At 32.7% G+C, this 24,567-nt stretch overlaps 1 protein-coding gene across 1 annotated transcript in view; it reads right to left on the bottom strand.

Annotated features, from left to right (window-relative positions):
• Positions 1-24,567, bottom strand: part of ZNF385D (zinc finger protein 385D) — an 875,841-nt gene that overhangs the window by 648,828 nt on the left and 202,446 nt on the right. The window contains exon 2 of the mRNA XM_072726738.1: positions 6,677-6,895. Within this exon, the coding sequence (XP_072582839.1) occupies positions 6,677-6,895 (219 nt within the window). The remainder of the gene's footprint in view (positions 1-6,676; positions 6,896-24,567) is intronic.

Genomic DNA, 24,567 nt, shown 5'->3' with positions numbered 1-24,567 from the left:
CTCAGGATGCTTGGGTGGCTCAGTCATTTAAACATCTGCCTCTGGCTCAGGTCATGATTCCAGGGTCCTGGGATGGAGTCTCACATCCAGCTCCCTGATCAGCAGGGACTCAGCTTCCGCAACTCCCTCTGCCCCTCCTTCCTACTCATGCTATCTCTTTCAAATAAATTAATAAAATTTTTTAAAAAAATTCTTTTCTCAAACTAAATGGCATGTATTTAATTCATTATTTTTTTCTTTTTTTTTAATTTTATTTATTTATTTATTTATTTATTTATTTATTTATTTATGATAGTCACACAGAGAGCGAGAGAGAGGCAGAGACACAGGCAGAGGGAGAAGCAGGCCCCATGCACTGGGAGCCTGATGTGGGATTCGATCCTGGGTCTCCAGGATCGCGCCCTGGGCCAAAGGCAGGCGCCAAACCGCTGCGCCACCCAGGGATCCCCATTATTTTTTTTCTTAATGTTTCTTTTAGGTAAAAAATATTTCACCTAAGTTTTCATGAATAACAACAGTCCTGAAGAGGTAGACTATACTTCTTTTAGGGCACAGTTGCCCACTGACGTGGTATGCAGATGGGGGTCATGCTGGATTATCAGCCTCAGATTATAAAACATCACTATTATTCCAGTAAAGAGGATTTTTCTTAGAGATACAGACTGGATTAAAAAAAATACCTGTGTTGATAAAGATGCTGCTTGTTCAATGAAATTAATGTGGAGTCCAGGTGAAGCAAGTAGCTAGCAGCTAGAATTCCATCTGTTTGAAATGATCACTATGTTTTCCTTTTATGGAGAAAAAAAAAAGTTGATAACCAAAGCCTAAAACCATCTCAAAATCTGAACATGATAAAACTAACATTTGTCATTTTCTCCCATGTTTTTATCTTTCAGTAATAAAAAGGAAACTTAGATCACTCAAGAACAAAATGTCTTATTACATAATGTTGGACAATTTAATATCAGCATTTTTTCATTGTTTCCCCTAGACTGAACCTTCTAAAGGATATGGTCAAGAAGAGAGAAGTTTGAGAAAAACAATATTCCTTATTGCCATATCACATTTTGTCTTATACTCATATGGATAAAATATTATTAAGAAAGTTATAATTATTTAATAAAATAATCCCAAAAGGCATCACTATAATCCTTAAATATCCTAGTAAATTCTTACTAGTCTGTGGACAAATAGTCCTTGGAAATCAAAAGATGAAATGAATTTTTATATAAAGGAGGAATTTATTATGAAATCAAGACCTGAAATAACAGAAAATTTTATGAAGCTATTTTGAATTTTTATTAACTATCAATGTTGCAAGAGAAGGCACCTCTTATAAATTGAAAACCTACTGATACTTTAAAACTTGTCTGGGACAATCAATAGAAAGAGGAAAGAGAATAGATCAGTGAGAGCTCGAAAGCAAAATTTTATTTAGCTTTTCTGTTAAATAAAAGAAAATTTAACGCTAAGAGGATAGATAAGGGCGGCAATATTCTAGATTTATGTGCTACAAAACAATGAGCACCGAAAGACTCTAGAATACTATTAGATAAAACCGAATTATTTGATAGCAGTTTCAACCCAATAAAAATAGAAAACCAGGCTTAATAAAATAACTCAAATATGACAAAGGTATTCTGAATAAAATAAAGTTGTCACAATAGGTCAAGTTGTTACTCAATCCTTTAACGAGATTTTAACAACAGCTTAACCATGGTGAGTAAGCACATGAACTGAATTAAATTTGTTGGTCATAGAAAGTTTTACCCTTGTTACATGTATTCCAAAATGCTCTTAAGAATCAATCAAAGGAGCATCTTTATACTAATCTTCAAATTTCAGTTTTTAGATAAAAGTATACTTTTAGTATACTTATATATTCTTAGTATGCTTCATTTTATTAATTTTTTGAAAAGATTTTTATTTACTCATGAGAGACACATAGACAGGCAGAGGGAGAAGCAGGCTTCTCGCAGGGAGCCTGATGTGGGACTCGATCCTGGAATTCCAGGATCACACCCTGAGCTGAAGGCAGACGCTCAATCACTCACCTGCTGAGCCACCCAGGCATCCCAGTATGCTTCATTTTGAAGCAATCATACTTCATCCCAGTATGATTCAGAATATATCACATAATTAGAACATAAAATGCCAAATGTGAGCAAAATCTGAACATTTACCCATAAATCTCAATTCCATTATTAATTTCTTTAGAATAATTTTAAAGCATGCATTAATAAAAAGGTGGTACTGTGCAAACACTATTATATTATCATACATGTAATACTGTACATTCAGTTTTACTTACTCATATTTATTTTCATACCTGGTAGAACCATGACAATATAGAAGAAATTACATTTGCAGAACCCTTGTGATTTTTTATTTTAGTTTTGAACATTTATGAACAGCCCAAATGAGATAATATTATTTTATATCATCATAAAAATAATGGTTCTCTGCAGAACTTAACTTCTAATTAAAAACAAAATGAAAGATGTTTTCCAAAGAGAAAATTTAGTAAGCCATGCAGTCTGTACTGAAATTTCTTTAGTTTATAGTTTTCATGAGAGGGTGAGGCATGGAATTTCTGGAATATGATAAAGCTACACATTTAAGCATTTTTTTACTACAGAATACCCTTTTGCTATTTCTGTATCTTCTCATCTTAAAAAATGTGCAACAAAAATAAATGTATTTCTGGAGTAACAGTGAATGTATAGTGATAGATTATAAAATGACTTATTTACATGACTATTCTCCACAAAATATTTTCAGCAGTTGGTAAAGAGAATTTATGGAAACATTAGATATTCTGTAATAATGTAGATTGTTTAAAAAATAACATAACTCAACAACATAAGAATACATCCAAATACATGACATAATTTTGTGAAACTAGAGTTTAAGTTTACCAGGGGGATTTGTATGTTGCCGATAATGGAGACATAGGAAACTTTATGCATTGAGTTATTTGGCAAATGTCTTAGTCCCTTTGATTCTTGGCTACCTTGTTTATAAAATAGAATAATATGTGCTTTGCAAAGCTGTTGACTGGGGTTTCATAGATGGTATATATAAGACACCCAGAATAATAAATGCTAGCTCACTTTTTGTTCTCTTTGTATTTTTTTATGACAAAACTTATATTCAGGCAACAAATAGACAATATAGATGGGGAAAAGTATTAAATTTTGTTGCTTTTGCACAAAGCATATTATACATATCACTTTAAGATACAACAAGCATCGCTGGTGTCTTAGGTAGATTTCCAGGAAGTAGACTCAGATGATTTTGTGGGCGAGTGGTGAATGAGGGTTCTATACCTCTGAGGCATGAGGAAAGCAGGACTGGGTAAGGGGTGAGGCAAGGATATGATAGTACTGCCACAGTACCATCAGCAATCTGAAGCTGGAATAGCTTTTTAGAGCTGTATACCGACTTTTGAGGCAAGGAGCTGGGGCTTCTTCAGGCTGCCCTCAAGAAAGGAACAAGTTCAAGAGAGGAGAGGTAGCTCCCTTTGGCTGAGGGCATGCTTAGGGAAGAACCCAGCAGGCAGCATTTCCAACTCAGCAGGAGGGACTTTGGAGACTCAGGATAGCATGCACCCAAGTGTGGAGCACATGTTCCATATAACAACTTCTCCAAAGAGTGCAGCACTATCAGAAATGTAAAAGTCTTACCTGTGGGAACAGTGGCCTATTAATTAGTACACCTAATGCATTTTTTCACTATGATCTTCAGATGACCACTTACTCTATTAAGTGAGATGACATGAGAAATGCAATATTTTGCTTAAAAATGCAGAAACCAAATTTTAGATGATTGTCTACTCTTGTTCACTCTTGTCTTCTGTAGTATTTGTTAGGATATGACTTTAGGCATATAATTATAATGATGCTCTATGTTCAGTAAAGTCAGAAATGATAGTATGTTTTTCTCCATTTAGACAATCTCAAATGAATAATAATTAGTTCCATGTCTACTATTTATTTTATTTGCATCCTTAAAAATAAATCAATTAAGTACAAGGTTGGATGAATTCAGGTAAACATCTCTATTGTCATATTCCTTTTTTGGCACTACTATATTAAATTATTCCCCATTTGAAATCTAGATTGAAGAGAAGATTTTCTAAGATGGAAACAGTTCACAGCAGTCCATTCTGCAAGTGTGTACATTCCAGAAGAAGAATAAAACAATTTATATTTCTCCAAATAAAAATGATAATATTCTCAATTAAGAATTTTTTTGGATCCTTTATTATTAGAAATTCCATTTTTAGCTTGGTTTCTGTGTGGTAAAAGAATCACAAGTAATAGGTATATAAGGCTTGGAATGGGGCTTCTTTCTAATTCTGAAAAAGTCTGAAAAAGTACACTTTGAGAGTGGGGAAATGGAGGAATATGTATAAGAAATAATATCTCCATATTAATGTGAGGAACTAAGTCAGTTGTGAAGTTGATTGCCTGTAGTAACATCCACCTGTACAAAAAGGGGAGGCTTTCCTCTGAAGTATCATTCCAGGCCAAACTAATATGACCTAAACCAAGTGTTCTTATTAATTCTTGGTTGTTTTTAATGACTCTTACTAGAAAGAGCCTTGGAAAAAAATATGAATAGAAAAATGTAGCAATAAATTTTGTTAAGCACCATATTGATCAATGCATTGTTGAAATATGATAGGATTTTTTTTATCTTTCCTAAAATGATTTCTCTCTTTGAATAAAGAAAGGCAAGTTTCTACAGAATATTCATTCTGAGGAGGCAGCAGACTTCAGAAGTGCAGGTATGTAAATGAATAAGACCTGAGTTTGATTGCTAGTTTGACCATTTAATAGTTGTGTGACCTTCATCACACTATTTAATCAATGTTACCCTCAATTTCCACATTTATAAGAAAAATATGATAGCAACATCTCTGTGGTTGTAATGAAGAATTAAACAAGAAAACGCACATAAAAATTTTATCACAATACTACCCTATAATAAATGCACTGATAAAATTATTTTAAAATACCAATTTGAGGGAAATCATTCCTCGTATTAGGATTTGAAAACCTTTGACCATTCTAAATTTTGTTTGGGATTGGCTCTGATTTGAGTTTCTAAGCTAGGCATGACTTTTGTCTTGGTTTCCTTGTATGATATCATTTATTACTCCTCCCAAAAGAGTTTTGTAAATGTAAAGGTAGGTAAAGTAAAACACCAGACTTGTCACCATTACCTCCAATAATACAGACTTAAAGAAAAACAATTTGAAATTTAATCATACTGTGCTTAAGAAGATTTTACCCAAATAATTAAAAAAAAGATTTTACCCAAATGTCAAACATAAGGTGAAGTAGTTCAAAATAGAGGCTGTGAAATATATATTTTAAACATGACTTAAGAAATACATTTTTGTCTTACTAGTTCATTTTATACCTGTAGAATTTAGTAGTTCTCATTTTCTGATGAGTACTTTTAAAAAATATTTTATTTATTTGTTCATGAGAGATGCACAGAGGGAGGCAGAGACATAGGCAGAGGGAGAAGCAGGCTCCTGGAGGGGAGCCTGACATGGGACTCAATCTCGCTGCTCTAGGACCAGACCCTGAGCTGAACGCAGAGCTCAACCACCGAGCTACTCAGGCACTCCCTGATGACTATTTTTGTTTTTTACATGTCTTTGACCACCAATATCCAAGATTAACAATTAGTCATACAACAGAAACATAAATACGGAGTCCTTTCCAGTAGACTACTTTAGCATAGCCATATAAAAACGCAAGGCAAGGTAGAAATAATTTCTATTTTAAAAATGTAGAGTTTTTCTTCTCATTATTTGGTAGCCTTGAAGCAAACTACAAATTTATGTTAAAAAAAAAACTTCATGATGCCAAACATTAGCATAGATGAATATTTGGTCTCATTATTAAAGCCTTAAAATTTAGACAAACGTATATTATTTACCAAACATGAAGCATCCAACCAGAATTCAGTACTGTAACATTTTGTTTGCTATTGTTTTAGCTTTCCAAAGGAATCCACTCTTCTCCTGCCTCAACTCCTCATGTTTTTTCTAAAACAGTTCCATTGTTTCCAAAAGTATTTTGTGCTATTTTTAAAATCTGTTTACTCTAAAACTCAGCATATACTTCCAAAAAGTATTCTAAAATGATTAAGCAAACCATAAATTTTCACTAGCAAATTTAAACAATCTGTAAGTACTGACATCATACTTTGTTGTTAAAACACGTAGTTCATAAGATATGTATTTTTCTCAATTGAACGGCAATCTTACTTACCTATTGAAGCCCCTATCATGCAAAAACAAAAACTCTAAATATCATTTTGTATAATATTTAAAAGGATGTCCATTTGCAAAATATACATTAAAGGCAAACATCAAGGAACTCTAATGTCAACTTTTTCAAATTATAGCAAATATCTTGGAGGGTCACGATCACAATGCTAATACAATTAAGTATATACAACAAACAAAATTTCCCGTTTTCATCCAAAATGCTGTGAGGGATTATTTAATTTGATATGCTGACAAGCTTTTATGTAGTGTTCTGTCTGGGTCTTAAAAATAAATTAGTCCATTCTTTTATATTTACATCTGCAGGTACACAAATAAATTAAGTTGATGATGTAAAATTGAGAACACATTTTTAGAAAAACTTACCATTGTCATTTTTCAGCATCCCATTGCTCAGTTGTTTTAATCTCTTTTGATGTGATTTGCCATTGTAGTGGATTTGTGCTTGAGCAGCTGAATTCAGCTGAATGTTACAAACGTTGCACAAAGTGAAATTGGTATGTTTCTTTTCTCTTTCTGGTTTGTCTTCAAAGTCATCAGGTAAAAATTCAGCCTCACTCTCTCCATCATGTGCACATGTGAAATCTAGGGGTACAAAGGAATTTATGAACAGGCTGATCAAGACTTCTGGATTCTTTCATAGTACTGAATTGGATAGCAAATAAGCACTGTTCTAGATAATAAGAATTCAAAATTTCTACTTCTTCCATTTTTAGCACGTTGCTTTCATACTCTTTGAAAGTATATCACTTCCTTAATGGAATACAAATGAGAAATATTTCATTTTGTTTTTTCTGTGTCAAATGTCTGACAAAGGTCTAGCATGCATTGTCTCATTCAATCATTATGACAGTAGAATAGAAACTATAGATTTTCCTGTCTCATACCTGAAGAAACTAAGGTTTAGAGTAGTTAAAAAACTTACCTAGGGTCACACAGCAAATAAATGGTATAGTTAGGATAAGCATTCCATTTTATTAATCTCCAAATACCAAATTCATCATCTTGTTTTCTAGCATGTATTAACGTAGATATTATCCTTTTGATTCAACTAAATAACTTTCTCTTGTTTTTATATTCCTTGCCAATTAAGTAAGGTCACTTACATCCTACCTATACAAAAATGCTGAAATTGTTTCAGTACCTAAAATTTCATATTTTATACCTGGAGCACAAAAGAGATTCTGAATACCCAAGATACCTTTGTAAGTAAGGTGCATAAAGTGTAACTTATCTATGGATTACATTGGAATATATTATTTTTGGATAAATATATGCTTTGTAGACTCAAATCCAAGAGAAAAGGGCCACTAACAGTTCCAGTACCACTGGCTTTACCGTAGTAATAATTAAGTAACTACTGCAATACAAATTTAGCTATTCATTTACAAATTACTTAAAACAATGGCTCATTTCAAAATTCTTTCTGTGTTTTCACTACATAGGACTCAGCCTAACTCTTATGGTCCAGATTTGATTTCTCCATTACAGTTTTACAGGTTCCTCAAGGATTTATTGCATTATCATTGAAAATATTGGCAGGCGAAAGCAACAATTATTTTAGCATGAATTTATTAACTGCCTACTGTGTGACAGGCAACTCCGTAGGTGCTGGAGATAAACTGATAAGCAAGATGAGGATGATCCTTACCATTATTCAACTTACTGATAATGATAATACGGTTATTACAAGATAGGCTTTGGCATCAAGTGAATGAGGTAACAAATGCCAAAATAATTTTAATAATAAAAATTTACCTAATAAATCAGGTCAAATACCCAATACTTGAATCTCTTAAAAAATATTGAAGTATCTAATTTCCAAAAGGAATAAAAGATTATAAGTATATAAATCATGCTTTGGAGAAGACCAATTTATTTAAAATATATTAACTTCCCCTTTAGAAGGAAGCTTCATCTTTCTTACTCAAGTAGACCCTATAACAAAATATTAAACATATAATTTAAGTGGTCACATTGAAGAGAAAATAGATTTTTTGAAGTGATTACATAATTTTAGTTATAGCAAAATATATACTAAATATATTAGCTTTTCTTATTTTATATATATAAAAAAAGTAATTTTAGTATCTACTCCAGATTGTATTCAGAATATTTCAAAACTTTTTTCTAGAGTTTATTTATATTTTTAAAGCCTTTTATCTCAACTATCTTTAAGTAATGAAAAAGATTAAGTAAAAGGTGGTACATTTAATCATTGTGATATTGTATAGCCAATAAAATAGATTGGAAAAATTTATAACACGGGAAATTTTTTCTATATAATTGAAAAAACCTATAAGATGTAAATTTACAAATGTTTACAACTATATAAAACACAAACAAGACTTCGAAAAATTGATAATAGTTGATAGTTGATTCCGAATGGTGAGATTAAAGTTGGCTTTTTTTCTATCTTTTCCTCATTTCCAAAATTTTACCTGGTAATCACTTACTACACTTACTACTTTAAAAATCAATATATTTGAAAGAAATAAGCCATAAAAGAGAATATGTATCCTACTGAATGAATGGTAGGTTTGTCAGAACTAGGCTAAACTATACAGACAGTCCCAGAGCATGAGCTCTTGTGACACATCATTTTTAATAAATATATGCGTTTGTTTGGAAGGAAACATTTTCTTTCTTGATTCACATTTCCACCTTGACCTATAAAATAAGAATGTCTGCCAACAATTTAGTAGAGGAAAATACTGGAGACAAAATTTTCTATCACGGCTATGAGATTTATTTGCTTACAGATAAGGGGTTCCCTGATCACTAAAGAAAGTGAAGACTTGGTCACCAGAGTCAACAATTAATTTTGCACTAGGAGAAGGAGAGGCAAGGAAATAACTCTTAAAGGAAATAGAAAGTAAGATATATTAACTATGGCATGAACATTAGGAAAAAAGGAAATCTCGATCTTGGTGACTGAGGTGTAAAATTGCAAAACTTTTATAGAATATGCAAGAAAACAGCAATGTTTCAAATGGCATTCTCTAAAGTAGGAGGCAGTATATACATAGGTAATTTTGACTCCTAATATGGTAAAAGTTATCATTTAAATTCTGGAGGGGAAATTTTGCTCATTTGACTTTCACTGACAGAAAATTCAGCGGTCCTACATAGGCTTTAGGTAACTAGCTTGGAACCCAAACTATTTTATAGATACATTCTTTTTTTTTTCCCCCCACCTAACCTCTGTTCCTCAGAACTACTGAAGACACAATGAAAGTCTGTGGCTTTACACAATAATGTGGATCTAGACTTCGTGGTGTAATACGTTCAAGGATTAGAGTTATCGTAGGGATGATTGTTGTAGGAATTAGGTATCTGCTTGTGGGTGTTTTAAATTTTGTAGATAAAAAGTTTAAATTAATCCTATGATTCATAGAAATAAAAGGTACTGTACATAAGAGAACTCATCTTTAACAAGCTATATTAAACCATATATCTGAGCATAATTTGAGAAATAAAAGTGGACAAAATATTTTCCCTGGGAAGCAACAGGGTTCTTGAAGTTCATTTATAGTACATTGTTTTGACCCACTTGAGAAACTTTTGAGGTAGAAGCTGAAATGTCACCTCTTGAACCACAGCACCAGCCTTTTAGTGTAAGACTGCCCCGAAAATTGCTTATCTTTTCTTCCCCATACCACGTTCAGGGTAACAGCCCATAAACCTAATGAACCCAAAGTTTGGTATAACTCAACTTGTTAATAATCAAAAGTTGGGTAATAGACACAAAAGCCAACTGGAGCTTCTAATGACCAATGCTGGAACAACCAACTAAATACCGTATTATTGGTATAGTCCAAAGTATAAAATACTTTACATTTTAAATATAAAATATCAATGAATACATACTGATATTTTAAAAAGTAAATGCGGAAGAAGATGCAAACCCCTAAAAAGAAGTGATCCAAATAACTTAAATAAATACCCTTCTTCAGGAGGGATGAGACATAACTCCCTACCCCTTAAGAACAGGATCTGCTTAGTGACTTGCTTCCAAATGATAAAGTATGGAAAGAGGAGAAAAAGTAACTCTATCGTGGGGAAACTTGACAAACACTATCTCAGCTATGTAATCAAGGCTAACAACATTGATAAGTCATGTTGACAGCATGTAAACCTTGATATGATGTGTTGAGAATGGTTTTTCACCTCTATGTGTTTTCCTCACAAAAACACATAATCCAAGTCATAGCATGAGAAATACATGAGACAAAAACAAAATGAAGGACATGCTACAAAATACCTGATTGTTACTCCTGAAAACTGTCAAGGTCATCAAAAACAAAGTTTGAGAAATTATCACAGCCCAGAGAAGCCAAAGGAAACATTAAAAGTAAATGAAAGATAGTATCTAGGATAGGGTTCTGAAACTCAGAACACTAGGTAAAAAATAATAATAAAATACACAGTTTCATTAATATTAATATATTATTACAAATCTATTAGTTTTGATAAATGGACCATATTAACCTATCAACAATAGAAGAAACTCGTTGTATGAGATATATGGGAATTGTACTAACTTGGCAACTTTGCTACACATCTAGAACTCTTCTAAAATATATATATTTTAGATTGGGGAAAGGTCAGGGTCCATTCTCTCTTCTTGATCCATCAAGCCAGAATTTCTCTGGAACTTCTGTACACTGAGAAAGAACTAAGAAAGAAGCTTCTCTTCTTTTCTTCATCCCTCACTCATTTATCCCCAAGCAGGAAAAACAAATTGTGTGATTGGAAGGGTGAGGGAAAGGATCACTGCCACATGTGTGGCCCACACACATGGTGAAATTTCAGGAGAAATTTGGTATTTCAAATTCTTTTAAAATTACATTTTCTGAGGGGACTGGATGGCTCAGTTGGAAGAGCATGTGACTTGATCTTAGGGTCATGAATTTGAGCTGCATGTTGGTTGTAGAGATTACTTAAATAAAAATAAAACTTTAAAAAATTACATTTTCTTTTCTTCCCAGTTGTCATATGTTAACTTAAAATGTAAAGGCTCACATTCCTGAATGGAAGCCCAGAATTTTCCAGCTGCCCTGCATATGACTGGGAAGGTAAGTGCAATTCAGACAGGAAAGGGTGGGAAATCCAATATAGATCATGATTCCAAGCCATTTTTTAAAAAATTTAATTTGCCTATTAAAAACTAACCAACCAAAATTTAACACACCTTAACTGAGGCCTTTAGTCTATTTATAAGTTCCAATCAGGATGGATAAGCTATTCACACACACACAGCGTTATCCAACCAATCTCCATATAATTAAGCATTCAGAAACTCCATTTTTGGTTAGAATTTCAACCCTACCAAAGCAATCAACAACCATTAATATAAAATTAGAAGCATTTACAGTAGCGTATATCATTTGACAAATGAAATTTGATTGAGTGGAAAACTTTCTCTATAGATAATTTCAAAGTTAACAAGCCAGGTTTTATTTCAAAGTTAAGCCAGGTTCCATTGTTTTGACCCTGGTTGCCTTTATCTCTTGTTCTTGGATCTGCTACCTTATCAAAATGATAAGGCTTTAAGATCTCCAGGTATCTTAAGGGTCTACAATAATATGAAGTGACAGTAGATAACATCTGCCAACAGGCAGTTTAGAGCACAATAAACCATACTCTAAAAAGAGTTTTATATATGACCTATAAAATCATACAATAGTAAATGGCATAAATAAACTATTATTGCTTTTTCAGTGGCCTCTCCTGCCATAATATTTTTAAAAATGAAATAGATAGGGACTTATAAATGCAGAACACATTTAGTACAGACCTGCTTCCATACATAGTCACATAACTAAATAGCAAACACTAAAAATACCTTTAGAGACCTTGGCATGACCATGTATGTAGCAGTCATTTGTCATTTAGATTAAAATAAACATTTGATTATAGATATGAAAGATGAATTGTTCAGGTGGATAACAGCTAGGAATACTAAAATATATATAACTCATAAATTCAATTGATAAGCAGCTTTAATTCCTTGACTTTTGATAATACTTATACAAGGACAAGAGGTGATAAATTTTGCCCATTTCTTTCAAAATCAATTTCTTTGAGAAAATAAAAGCAAACATCTAAATACTGTCCAAATGTAAAACAACTTTTGTTCTAAAAAATTATCTTTCTGAAAAGAGATATCTACTGATATTAAATGCTTTTATTATTTATTTGTTTGTTTATTTATGATTTTATTTATTCATGAGAGAGACAGAGAGAGAGAGAGAGAGAGAGAGAGAAGCAGAGACACAGGCAGAGAGAAGCAGGCTCCATGCAGGAAGCCCAATGTGGGACTGGATCCCTGGACTCCAGAATCACGCCCTGGGCCAAAGGCAGAATCTCAACTGCTGAGCCACCCAGGCATTCCTAAATTCCTTTTAGAGTCTGTCACAAATAGCTTTCTCTATTGCTTTATTATGAAAAAAAGTACTTTTGGGGGAAGACATGAAATTCTAGGCCATTTCACTGAAGAAAAATTTTACTTCGTACAATTTGTACAAATCCTAATAGAGTTTGTAATTTGCTCTTGTATGACTTTACTTGCCTGACTCAATAAAAAAGATGATAAAACAATGCAACAAAGATTTAATCATTATTTGTGAGAATATAATCTCATAACTACAACTGTAAGATGTCATTCTGAGGAAATCTCTCAAAGGTCAAATAAAAAATCAGAGAAAGGTATAAACATCTTGAATATTCACAGAACAAAATACTTAGAAAAATGGTACTATACTACTATTACATGATTGGATACTGGTTATTTGGAATAAAATTTCCAGAGACAATATTATAAATGGATTTTAAAAGCACTCATTTAATTTGAAATAACTTTAAAAAAATAAAACAGCTATTAGGTATCTTAAAGGTGATTTTAATGATGACAAAAATTGTTGTCCAAAGTTTCAATGAAGTTGCTTCTTAAAATGAGGACCACCAATGAAGTATAACAAGCAAATATTTTATTTTTTTGAAGATTTATTTAGGGCACCTGGGTGGCTCAGTTGTTGAGCATCTGCCTTTGGCTCAGGTCATGATCCTGGGGTCCTGGGATCAAGTCCCTCTGCCTATGTCTCTGCCTCTCTGTGTCTCTCATGAAAAAATAAATAAAATATTTTAAAAATAAAAAAAAAAAGATTATTTATTTCAAGAGAGAGAGAGAAAGAGCATGAATGGAGGGAGAAGCAGAAGGAGAGAAACTTCAAGCAGACTCTCTGCTGATTGAGGCGCCGAATACTGTGGGATCCATCCCACAATTCATGAGATCATGACTTGAGCTGAAACTGAGTTAGACACTTAACTGAGCCATCAAGATGCCCCAACAAGCAAATATTTTAAAATATAATCATCATTTTTGAAATTTATAGAAGAAAGTTAGCTATTCTTTTCTCGTCTTAGTAGAAAAAAATGAGCGATTGAGTTTTATTTGATATTTCCTTAAATTAGGATTTCTGCAAGAAATCAAGTGAGCGCTCTCAGTAGACAATTTTCCTCTATTTTCAAGACTAATTCATTTTTTTTAAGATTTTATTTATCTATTCATGAGAGACACAGAGAGAGAGGCAGAGACATAGAGGGAGAAGCAGGCTTCTCGCAGGGAGCCTAATGTGGGACTCAATCCCTGGACCTGGGATCATGCCCTGAGCCAAAGGCAGACACTCAACCACTGAGCCACCCAGGTATCCCCAAGACTAATTTAAAAAACATCATATTTTACTCTAATGGTCCAATATTAAACATACATATTATATGCATCATATATTAATTATATTTATAGCATTTTACCTTTGAGAAAATTATAGATCACATTCTTATAGACTTCATTTTTAAAACTATAAAGAGTCCATAATTACGTAATTACCTTAAAATACCAACATAAGAACAATTTTGCATTGATCTCATTCCCCACTAGAGTGCAGTATGAATTTAAATTTAAAACTACAGTATCTGGAGATTCCCATAACACTAGGCATAAAAATAGTATTATTGTAACTTTATAAATATATAACACACACATATTCATATACACAGTATTCAGGTTTAGTAGCATGCATATATATAGTACATCTAATTAATTCCACATAAATTCACCAAAATTTAGCTATGAAAGACATTAAAAATAAATTGGAGAAACATTACAGAAAATCAGACAATCTAAATCAATCTAATCATCATGTTACTATAAGTTCCCTATTAATGAGCAGCAACTGTTTTATATAGCTTTTTGACTTAAATATCACGGTGGAACTTTAAAAATGAGGACATTTTAATTAGTACTATCTTACTTTTATGATAGGAAAATGATATTATAGAAGATTACATGAGACAAGTCAAGGTTAATGGATTATTACTTCAATTACAGTTTTTATTACATCATGGCATTAAACCAAATTTGTCAGTCTCAATAAGATTATGGTTTTCACAAGGTGAAGAAAGGCTTACTATATATTCAAGGATTCACATACAAAAATTAAACTGGGAATGTCAGGATAAAATACAGAATGAAACTTTTATATATATTCTTTCCCCTTTCTTAGGCAGTGGGCTTTAAAAATTGTAAACTCATAATCAGAATTTCTAGTTTGAGTTCTCAGATAAAGAAAATCCTACCTTACTCTTCAAGGGACTCATCATGAAATCATAGCTGGAAAATCTTTGAGACTAAGCAAGAGCTCATAGTTTAACTGCAAAACTAAAACCAAAGGCAAGTCTTGTCTTTTTAATAAAAGGCATTCTATTAAAACCAATATTCAGTAGATGCATTTTAAATTTCTTTTTTTTTAAGATTTTATTTATTTATTCATGAGAGACAGAGAGAGAGGCAGAGATATAAGCAGAGGGAGAAGCAGGCTCCCTATGGGGAGCCTGATGTGGGACTAGATTCCAGTCGCTGGGATCAGGCCCTGAGCCAAGGCAAACGCTCAACCATTGAGTCACCCAGGCATCCCTGCATCTTAAATTTCAATGTAATTAATGTCATCCCTTAATGTTTCAAAGTCCTATGAAAAACACTTCATAACTACTTTTTATTATATTTTTGAAAATGGACATTTTCCTATATTCTAGCCTTTTAAAATTATTATTATTATTATTATTATTACTATTATTATTATTTTACTTCAAGAATCTCTTTTGAAGTCAGTCATGTCAGGGCCTCCAGGGCAAAATCTGACCCCCTGGATATATGCCATCCGGTATCCTCACCATGCTATCAGAGTGTTAGGGCCGGATTATAAGCCATGCTCCTGAGTTCTCAGGCTATATTTTTTATGATGCTATTCTAAATATTAACCCTGTTCCCTAGAGAATGCACCAAATAGCTTTGTGCTTTTATCTGTATCCTCCTTTGCATGGAAAGCAGCTTACATAAAATTTAAGAGTGGTTTGCCCCAGAAAAACTTTTGAAGACCCAAATTAGAGAGAGATTGTTTTGGCTTAAATCTGGTGAAAAAAAGAAAAATCTGGTGAAAAGTTCTGTGACGGAAGGAACCTGAAACTCAGAAGATCGGTAAAGGTGATTTGACAAATATATTTAAAGCACCTCCTCTATGTGCAGCACCCTTGTAGGCACTTGGGATATTAGCACTCCCAAAAAGCAAATATCCTAGTCCTCTGTGAAGACTTGAGAAGAGGGTGAAAATGTTCATTATACTGACTTTAGGATAACCTCATGATGTTACATGCCAAGAAAGAGTAAAACTGTGGTATTTATTGCAATTAAGATTTACGTTTGCAAATTTAGCTGTTGGATGCTTGAGTTGTTCATTTATTTCAAGAAATAGCTTTGCCTTTGTCTTATTCATAATACTTAAAGTCCTAGGATTTTTTTCTTTTTTTTTTTCAGAGACCTTATCTTCTTAATATGTATTTTCATATTTGTGTGATTTCGACTATTGTCTACGTCTAGTTTTTTCGTAAATCAGACTTTCTCATGATATTCTGCACGCAGTTTTATGAATGACATAATTACCTTTAGTTCAATGTTTCCTTTTATACACCCCTGCCCTAGTATTAGAGGATTAGAGAAGATATTACTGTTATTTCAGACAATCTTCAGACTGCATAAGAATATTGTTTCATATCACAAGAAAGTCCCCTGAAATAATTTGTACATGCCAACTGTGGCAGACATGCTAAAGATAGTCCCTGTGGTGTCTACCTCATAATTGGTCAGACCTATGCAGACTCCCCTGGAGTATAGCAGAACCTGTAATGTGTTTCTATCAATAGAATATGGTAGAGGTGATGGGATGTATGTAATTATGTAAATATGATTATGTCACATGAGATGAGATTGTAATGCCCATCAATTGAAGAGACTTTTTTACCCTTAATAGCTGTGGAAAAGCAAGTTGCTGAGTATAAGCTTCCCTATGGAGAGGTCCACTTGGCAAGGAGCTTAGGGTAGACTCTGACCAACAACCATGGAGAAACTGAGGCCATCATAACCAGCTGAATGCTACCAACAAAATGAGTGAGAAAATGGTTTCTTCCCTAGTCAAGCCTTAGATGAGACCAGAGCCCTGGCTGATAAGTTGATAACCAAGTCTTACAAACTTAAAGGAATCAAAAGATCTGCCACCACTTCCTTTCATCGGCTTTCTTAGTCAGTATTTCATATAGCCATCTGTTCTCTCAGATGATACGTTTTGTTTAGAGATGTTTTGCTTCAAAACTCATAAGCTTACACAAAGTAATTGGTATGCCACTGAGTAATTTGACTCTGAGTAAGAGTACTTTAGCCAATCAGAGACATTTTATGTTTAACTTTTCGCTTTTTGCTCATCAGCTGCAACCTGACAGAAGACAGGGTCTGTTTCCACATTTGTAAAATGAAAGAGGTGAGCAAATAATTTGTTTCCTTCTAATGAATGCCAAACCAGAGAAACCAGCTAAACAATGTCTGGATTCTTGATGCTCAGAAGCTATGAGATAATAAACCTGTGCTATCTTAAGCCATTTAGTTCACTATGATCATGTTATGCAACATTAGATAACTAATATATCAACTAAGTCTTCTATATTTTATCAGTGAAATTAGGAATTAACCCAAACTTCTAAGGAAATATATTTGTTTGTTAAGAAAAAGTTCCTTGACAACTTACTACCACAGCTTTCTCAAAAAGGTTTAAGTCATTTCTTCCTTAAATACATCCATTTAACAAACATATCTTCGCTGTCTCTGAACTCTACACATACAAAATATATTCAAGTAAAACAAATAGAAAAATAATTTTAGATTTAGATTAGATTAGATCTCCATGAAGATCTAAATCACCTGACTTATAACCATGGCAGACACTGCTAATTAATTATGACACTCTTCGCTTTTGAGCCTGAATTTGGTTTTGCACACTCAACATCTCAATGTAGGAATCTAGAAATTGATCAGATTTGCCATATAAGATGAAACTGTATTTGCTATAAAAATACAATGACTAACATATCACTGTCAAATTTGACTTAGAGGGCAGCCCTGGTGGCGCAGCGGTTTAGCGCCACCTGCAGCCCAGGGCGTGATCCTGGAGACCCTGGATGGAGTCCCATGTCAGGCTCTCTGTATAATGCCTGCTTCTCCCTCTGTCTGTGTCTCTGCCTCTCTCTCTCTGTCTCTATGAATAAATAAATAAAATCTTAAAAAAAAAAAACTAAGAAAAAAAAAGAAAGGTCACAATCAGGCCAGATAGCTTTAAGAAAAAACAAATTTGACTTAGAAATTGATTCAGAAATAAGACAAAATTAAAAAATTAAAAATTAAAAAAAAGACAAAACTAAATAGTACTCATTTTATACTATGGTATCATTTAGCATATTTTTTCCATTACAATAACGATAAGCTTGAAGATTGTTAAATAAGTTTGTAGAACTCAATAATTGTACTCGTAAAAATAATCTGTTTTAAATGACTTTGTCAAATTATAGCAGTTATTATAAATAAAAAGTTTTGCAGGGTGGTAAATAAATTTAAGACAGAACATAACTATACACATAAAGAGAGATTTTTGTGTGTAGAAGATTTCAGTAAAGATTTAATCATACCCATGTTCCTCAAATGCATTATATTCAGATTTGAACTCCAAATAGAGACATGATAGATGTGAATATAGGTCTAAAAAGAGATGTAAAAGACCATTAAATGTTAGACAGCGGATTCATAAATTTAAATTATAACAAATTAGGTTTCTTAGACCTAAAAAAAAGATTAAAAAGAACCTTAATAACAGTCTTAAACTATATAAAGGAATATTATTAAATTGAAAGCAGTTATCGTTTCTCTTAATGAAAGAATAATACTACATGACTTTAAACTACAGCATGAATAATTTAGGCTACATACAGTAACATCAATAAGAAAGAAAGTTCTTTAGCTGGGTGTTTTTCTTTTCTTTTCTTTTCTTTTCTTTTTTTTTAACAGACTCTCATTCATCTAGGGTAGTTAAAATTAAATCGTTTTAAAGATAAAAAGATGGATTCTGCTTTTTTCAAATGTTCTGATCCCCAGAGAATGAAAAATTTCACTAACAAAGTTTCTTTATGAAATGAAAAGTTTCTTATAAAAGTATATTTAGGGATGCCTGGGTGGCTCAGTGGTTGAGCGTCTGTCTTTGGCTCAGGTCATGATCCCTGGGTCCTGGGATTGAGTCCTGCCATCAGGCTCCCCATAGGAAGCCTGCTTCTCCCTCTTCCTATGTCTCTGTCTCTCTCTCTGTGTCTCTCATGATTAAATAAAAAATCTGTTTAAAAATTTAGTCTAAAAGTATATTTATATTCCACCATTAACATGTATTTTTCATTAAAAACATTTTAGTAGGCAGGACACCTGAATCGCTAAATCAGTTAAGCATCTGCCTTCCTCTCAGGTCATAATCCCAGGGTCCTGGGATCAAGCCCTGAGTCTGGCTCCCTGCTCAGCAGGGGATCTGCTTCTCCCTCTCCCTCCGACCCTCCCCTGACTCCTGAATGCACACACTCTCTGTCTCTCTCTCTCTCTCTCTCTTATATATATGTGTATACATATATGTAATATATATATAATAAAAATATAAATAAAATCTTTAAAAAATTTTAGTAGTTAAATAAATTATAATTACAATTTATAATTTATATTTATAAATTATAATTCTCGCTTTGAATGTGCTTTTGAATTGAAATGGAATTTAACAAAATATTGGCTCTTAGAGCAATTAGTGATTTTTTTCACTTTCTTTGTAGCTTGAGTTTTTCCTTTAATTCAATTTTCAATATTATACATATTTCATGTTTTTGTTATTTTACTTTTATAGTACAGAAAAGTTAAAAAAAGAAAGTTCCAATTTTTATTTAGGTTAAGATTTATTTAAGAAATATGGGGTATAAAACCACAAGTTTCACTTTGTCAATACATGGATTTTACTTAAATATTAATTCTAATTGATGAACCGAAGATCATTTTAATGAGTTCTGAACATGAATTTACAGTATAAAGATCAAGACTTATCAAAGTATATTTATTCTAACATATTTCAGGTGTGTAGTCTCCAGAAAAATCCTTCACCCCTCTGGGTCTGTTTCCACATTTGTAAAATGAAAGAGGTGAGCAAATAATTTGTTTCCTTCTAATGCTACAAAATGTAGCTCAGTTTGAGAAAGTGATATTTTAGACTCATGTTTCCATTATTGATCTCACATTATTGATTGCAACATTGTGTTTTGCCTTTAGAATAAATTTTTAAATCTGGCACTTTTAAATCTGACTTTAAGAGTTGATAAATGATTTTCACATAGATTTTCTCAATTAATTTTCCTCTAATTGTGCCAGATCTCAAATCATCAGCAATGTATGTTGTATATTAATTGATAAGACTACTAATTTTAATTGATTAATTGATAAGATAACTGCTTTTGCTCCTACACAGCAAAGAAAACCATCAACAAAACAAAAAGACAGCCTACTGAATGGGGAAGATATGTGCAGATGACACATCCAATAAGCGGTTACTATTCGAATAAAATAAGGAACTCCGAATAAAATAAGGAACTCCCGTAATTTAACAACAAAAAAACCATCTAATTAAAACATTGGCCACAGGATCTGAATAGACATTTTTCCCAAAAACATACAGATGGTGAAAAGACACATGAAAAGATGTTCAACATCACTAATCATCCGGAAAATGTAAATCAAAACCACAATGAGATATCACCTCATAACTGTTAGAATAGCTAAAATCAGGAAGAAAAGAAACACCTTTTGGAGAAAAAGGAACCCTCATGCACTGTTGATAGGAATGTATCAGTACAGCCACTCCAGAAAACAGTATGGAGTTTCCTCAAAAAATTTTTAAAAAGAAGTACCATATGACCCAATAATCCCACCATTGGGTATTTACCTGGAAAAAAGAAAATATTAACTAAAAAAGATATATGCACCACTATGTTTATTGCAGCATTGTTTATAATAGCCCAAACATGGAAGCAACCTAGGCATTTATAATAGATGAAGGAAAATGGAATTTATATATATATATATATATATATATATATATATATATATATATATATATTCCATTATATAAATATAATGGAATATTACACAGCCATAAAGGAGAAGATTATGCCATTTGCGACAACATGGATGGATCTACTATGTAATATGGTAAGTGAAATAAGTCCGATTGACAAAGCCTAATACCATTTGATTTCACTTATATGTGAAATCTAAAAAAAAAAACAAAACCAAAAACAAAAAAACACAAATGAATAAACAAACAAAAAGCAGAATCAGACCTATAAATACAAAGAACAAATGAGTGGTTGCTGGAGTTAGGAAATGAATGCATCATGGAAATAAAAGGTGTAGCATAAGGAATATAGTCAATGATATTTTAATAGCATTGTACTATGACAGATGGCAGCTACACTTGGAGTGAGCATAGCATAATGTATAACATTGTAAAGTCACTATGTTGTATACTTGGAACTAATATAACATTGTGTTAACTATACTCAAATAATTTTTTTAATTTCAAAACAAAAGACTATTGCTCTTGATTGATACATCTCAGAATTAAACTACTCAAGCAAAATCTTGATAGCCCAAGAGTCAAGAATGGGTAAGTACATGAGATTGCCAAGAAGTCCCTTAACACTCAAGGTTTTATAGATTTGTCATGCCATATACTTCTAATTTTTAAACTTATGGTAGTGCTATGTGGCTATTAAATAGGAGAAACAAGTCCTTGTTTTAATACTATATTTTGAGTTATATTTAAAATAAAATGTTTTAAATAAAGATGGTTTTCCTTTCAGATGCTGTAATCAACAGATATGTTGTTATATACATTGAATATTATTTACTATCAACCTCAGTTCATTATAACTATAATTTACCAAACAGGAAAGTGATCTGTTTATCTGATCCAAAGTGCCAGTGATGAAAATGGAAAAGGCTGTGGAAACTTCAAAATTGTAAATTTGGAGGAATGAAGGTACAATGGACTAGGAAAGAAATAGAATACTAGGAGAACATTTTAGCCAAATGAAACACCATAATAGATAAATGTTATAGTTCTCAGTCTCATACTCATTTCTAACTCAATGATGCTTATCAGTAAAACAACTATTATTGCAACCTTAGTGCAAGCTAGACTACAATTCTGTACAAAAAGCATACATGGTGAATTTTTTTCCTCAAAACAATTCACAAATAATAAATATGTTGCAAACCATTCAGCATTCATGTCCCCCACCTTTTTTTTTTTTTTTAAGGACTCCTATCCCACCTGGAAAAACACCCTTGTAAGGGAGATGTTGGTTATGTAGTGTCTGAAATCTGTCCAGGAAAAAAAAAATTGTCACTGACTGTTTTCTCGATCTAATGATGTGTTAACCTAAGAACTCTTTTAAGTTACCTCTCTAATCAAAGACAGGACAACAGCGGAAAGTTGGCATGTTAGAATACATTTGTACTAAACTCCTGCTAGCTTATTTTAATGCAACTCTTAATAATAATACTTTGCTAAACTGTAAATAGGCCTAAATTGAGACATTCCTGGACAAAAGGTCACACTTCTAGCTATTTTAAAATTCAACTTAGTTTTATATTCCAGTGGCTTAATTAAGCAAGTTTACTCAATACACGTTGCAGTTAAAAAGTGAGACTTCTTCAGGAACTTGAAAATAAGAAAAGTATGAAATCGATACATTATGGGTCAGAAAAGAGCTGCAAAGTCACCTCGGAAAAAATGCTCCCAGGCCAGCATAAATTCAGAGAAAACTTAAAATAACTTGAGCAAACACATCCAGATTTATGAAGAAATACTGACTTCAAGAATTGTCAACCAGGAAAGCATGTGAAAGAGTCAGAGGCAAGGGTCACATGGACCTAGTAATGCATTGTTCAGTGGTGACCATGCCTGTAGAAAAGAACTGGCTTTTGGTATGATCATATCTGTGGTGAGAGCTATTGCAGGTTTCAATGTCCTTTAACTCTACCCATCCTAATTATGTGACTAACAAGGAACCTTTTCACTTTGATCTGACTTTCCTTATATGTATGCAAGGGAGATGTGTATAAGGGCAAAATGAGCTGATCATAGGAACCAGATATGTTTTCGATCACATGGAGTCAATTCCTTCTGAAATCCCGATGTCTTATTTCATTTCACACTCATGCTGGATGGACTACATCTCAGTGTTGAAAAAAAAAGCCTTGTTTAAAACAAGTGTTCAGAGTAATTGGCACCAATATCATATTTGAAATGTGCTCAAAATTAATTCGTATTTTACAACACTAATGAAAATGTCAGGGCTTCTTAAGTGTTTCAAAAAACTAATAATTTAGAAACACTTTTTTTCTAGGGCTACACACTGATGAAACACTTTATAAACATTAGTGCATTTAATTCTTAAAACACTGCCAATGAAGGTTATATTATATTCCATAATTAATCCAAATTTATAGATGAGAAAACTGAGGCACAGCCAATAAGTAGCAGAGCTGGATTTTGAATTGAGGCTCTGGCTCTAGAGCCAGTGCCTAATGATATCTTCAATCTAGATTGAAAAAATAAAGGGAATGTACAATCTCTCACATATGAAAAGGCAAATTCTTAACAAAGTATATGACTGTTCTTCACTGAAATTTCTTCATTTCTTGGTGCAGTACCTTTTTCTAGCATCAACTTTTAACTGGCAACTTGTAGTCTGAATATACTGTAGTCATTTATTTAATTGAGATCTATGAAAATAAGATAGCTAAGCACTAATCAACAACATATGTTTTTTAATTAACTGGTAATATATACTTATTTCTCATGCTCATGCTAACTAATGGGGCACTTTGAATGGCTTAAAAGTATTTGAGACCATAATTAATTTACAAAAATCAACTCTTAAAATGTGAAATCAACTTTGAAAAGAGTAACTCTTTCTTTCTCTCTTTGTCTCTCTATACATATACACACATAAACATACTTTTTAAATACTACATAAATGTTTAATTCATTTGTAAGAAGAATGGAGTAAGTACTGAAATGAGAAGGAAACACTTTTCCTCTCATGAGGAATATTTAGATATTTACATATTCTAAATAATATTTAATTTCACAGACCTGTGCCAAACCTCCTTTTAAAGGAGAAAGAACCAGGACACCTTATTGGCTCAGTGGTTTAAATATCTGCCTTTGGCTCAGGGTGTGATCCTGGAGTTCCGGGATCAAGTCCTACATTGGGCTCCCTGCATGGAGTCTGCTTCTCTTTCCGCCTCTGTCTCTGTCTCTGTCTGTCTCTCTCTGTCTCTCATGAATAAATAAGTAAAATCTTTTAAAAATAAATAAATAAAAGGAAAAGAACCACCTAAGCAGAATTTTGAATCAGAAGCCGGGAAACCCAAAAAGGGAGAGAGAGAGAGAGAGAGAGAGAGAGAGGAAGGGAGGGAATTGTGATAATACTGGATAATTGCATGAGTTTGTAGACCTGAATAAATTGGTTCACATTATCTAAAGAAATATGGTGCAGTAATACCAATTTTTATCCTCCTTACCACCAGAACCTCACATTTTTAGATTTGTCTTCCATGTTTCTCTTCAGGAGAGGACAATAAGACAAATTTAAATAATTTAAAATTGTTCTGCAGGAATCTACAAAAGCAGCAGTTAACAGACAGGAACCTAAGAAGACTTTTCTATATTGCCTTGTGTCCCGTTGAAAGTGTCCCATTGTTCATTAACCAAACACTACCTTCCAAA

The sequence above is a fragment of the Vulpes vulpes genome, chromosome 11, assembly GCF_048418805.1.
Source record: "Vulpes vulpes isolate BD-2025 chromosome 11, VulVul3, whole genome shotgun sequence".
Classification (NCBI taxonomy): domain Eukaryota; kingdom Metazoa; phylum Chordata; class Mammalia; order Carnivora; family Canidae; genus Vulpes; species Vulpes vulpes.
Note: the sequence above shows the minus strand (reverse complement) of the source record. Positions and strands in the feature narration are given on the sequence as shown.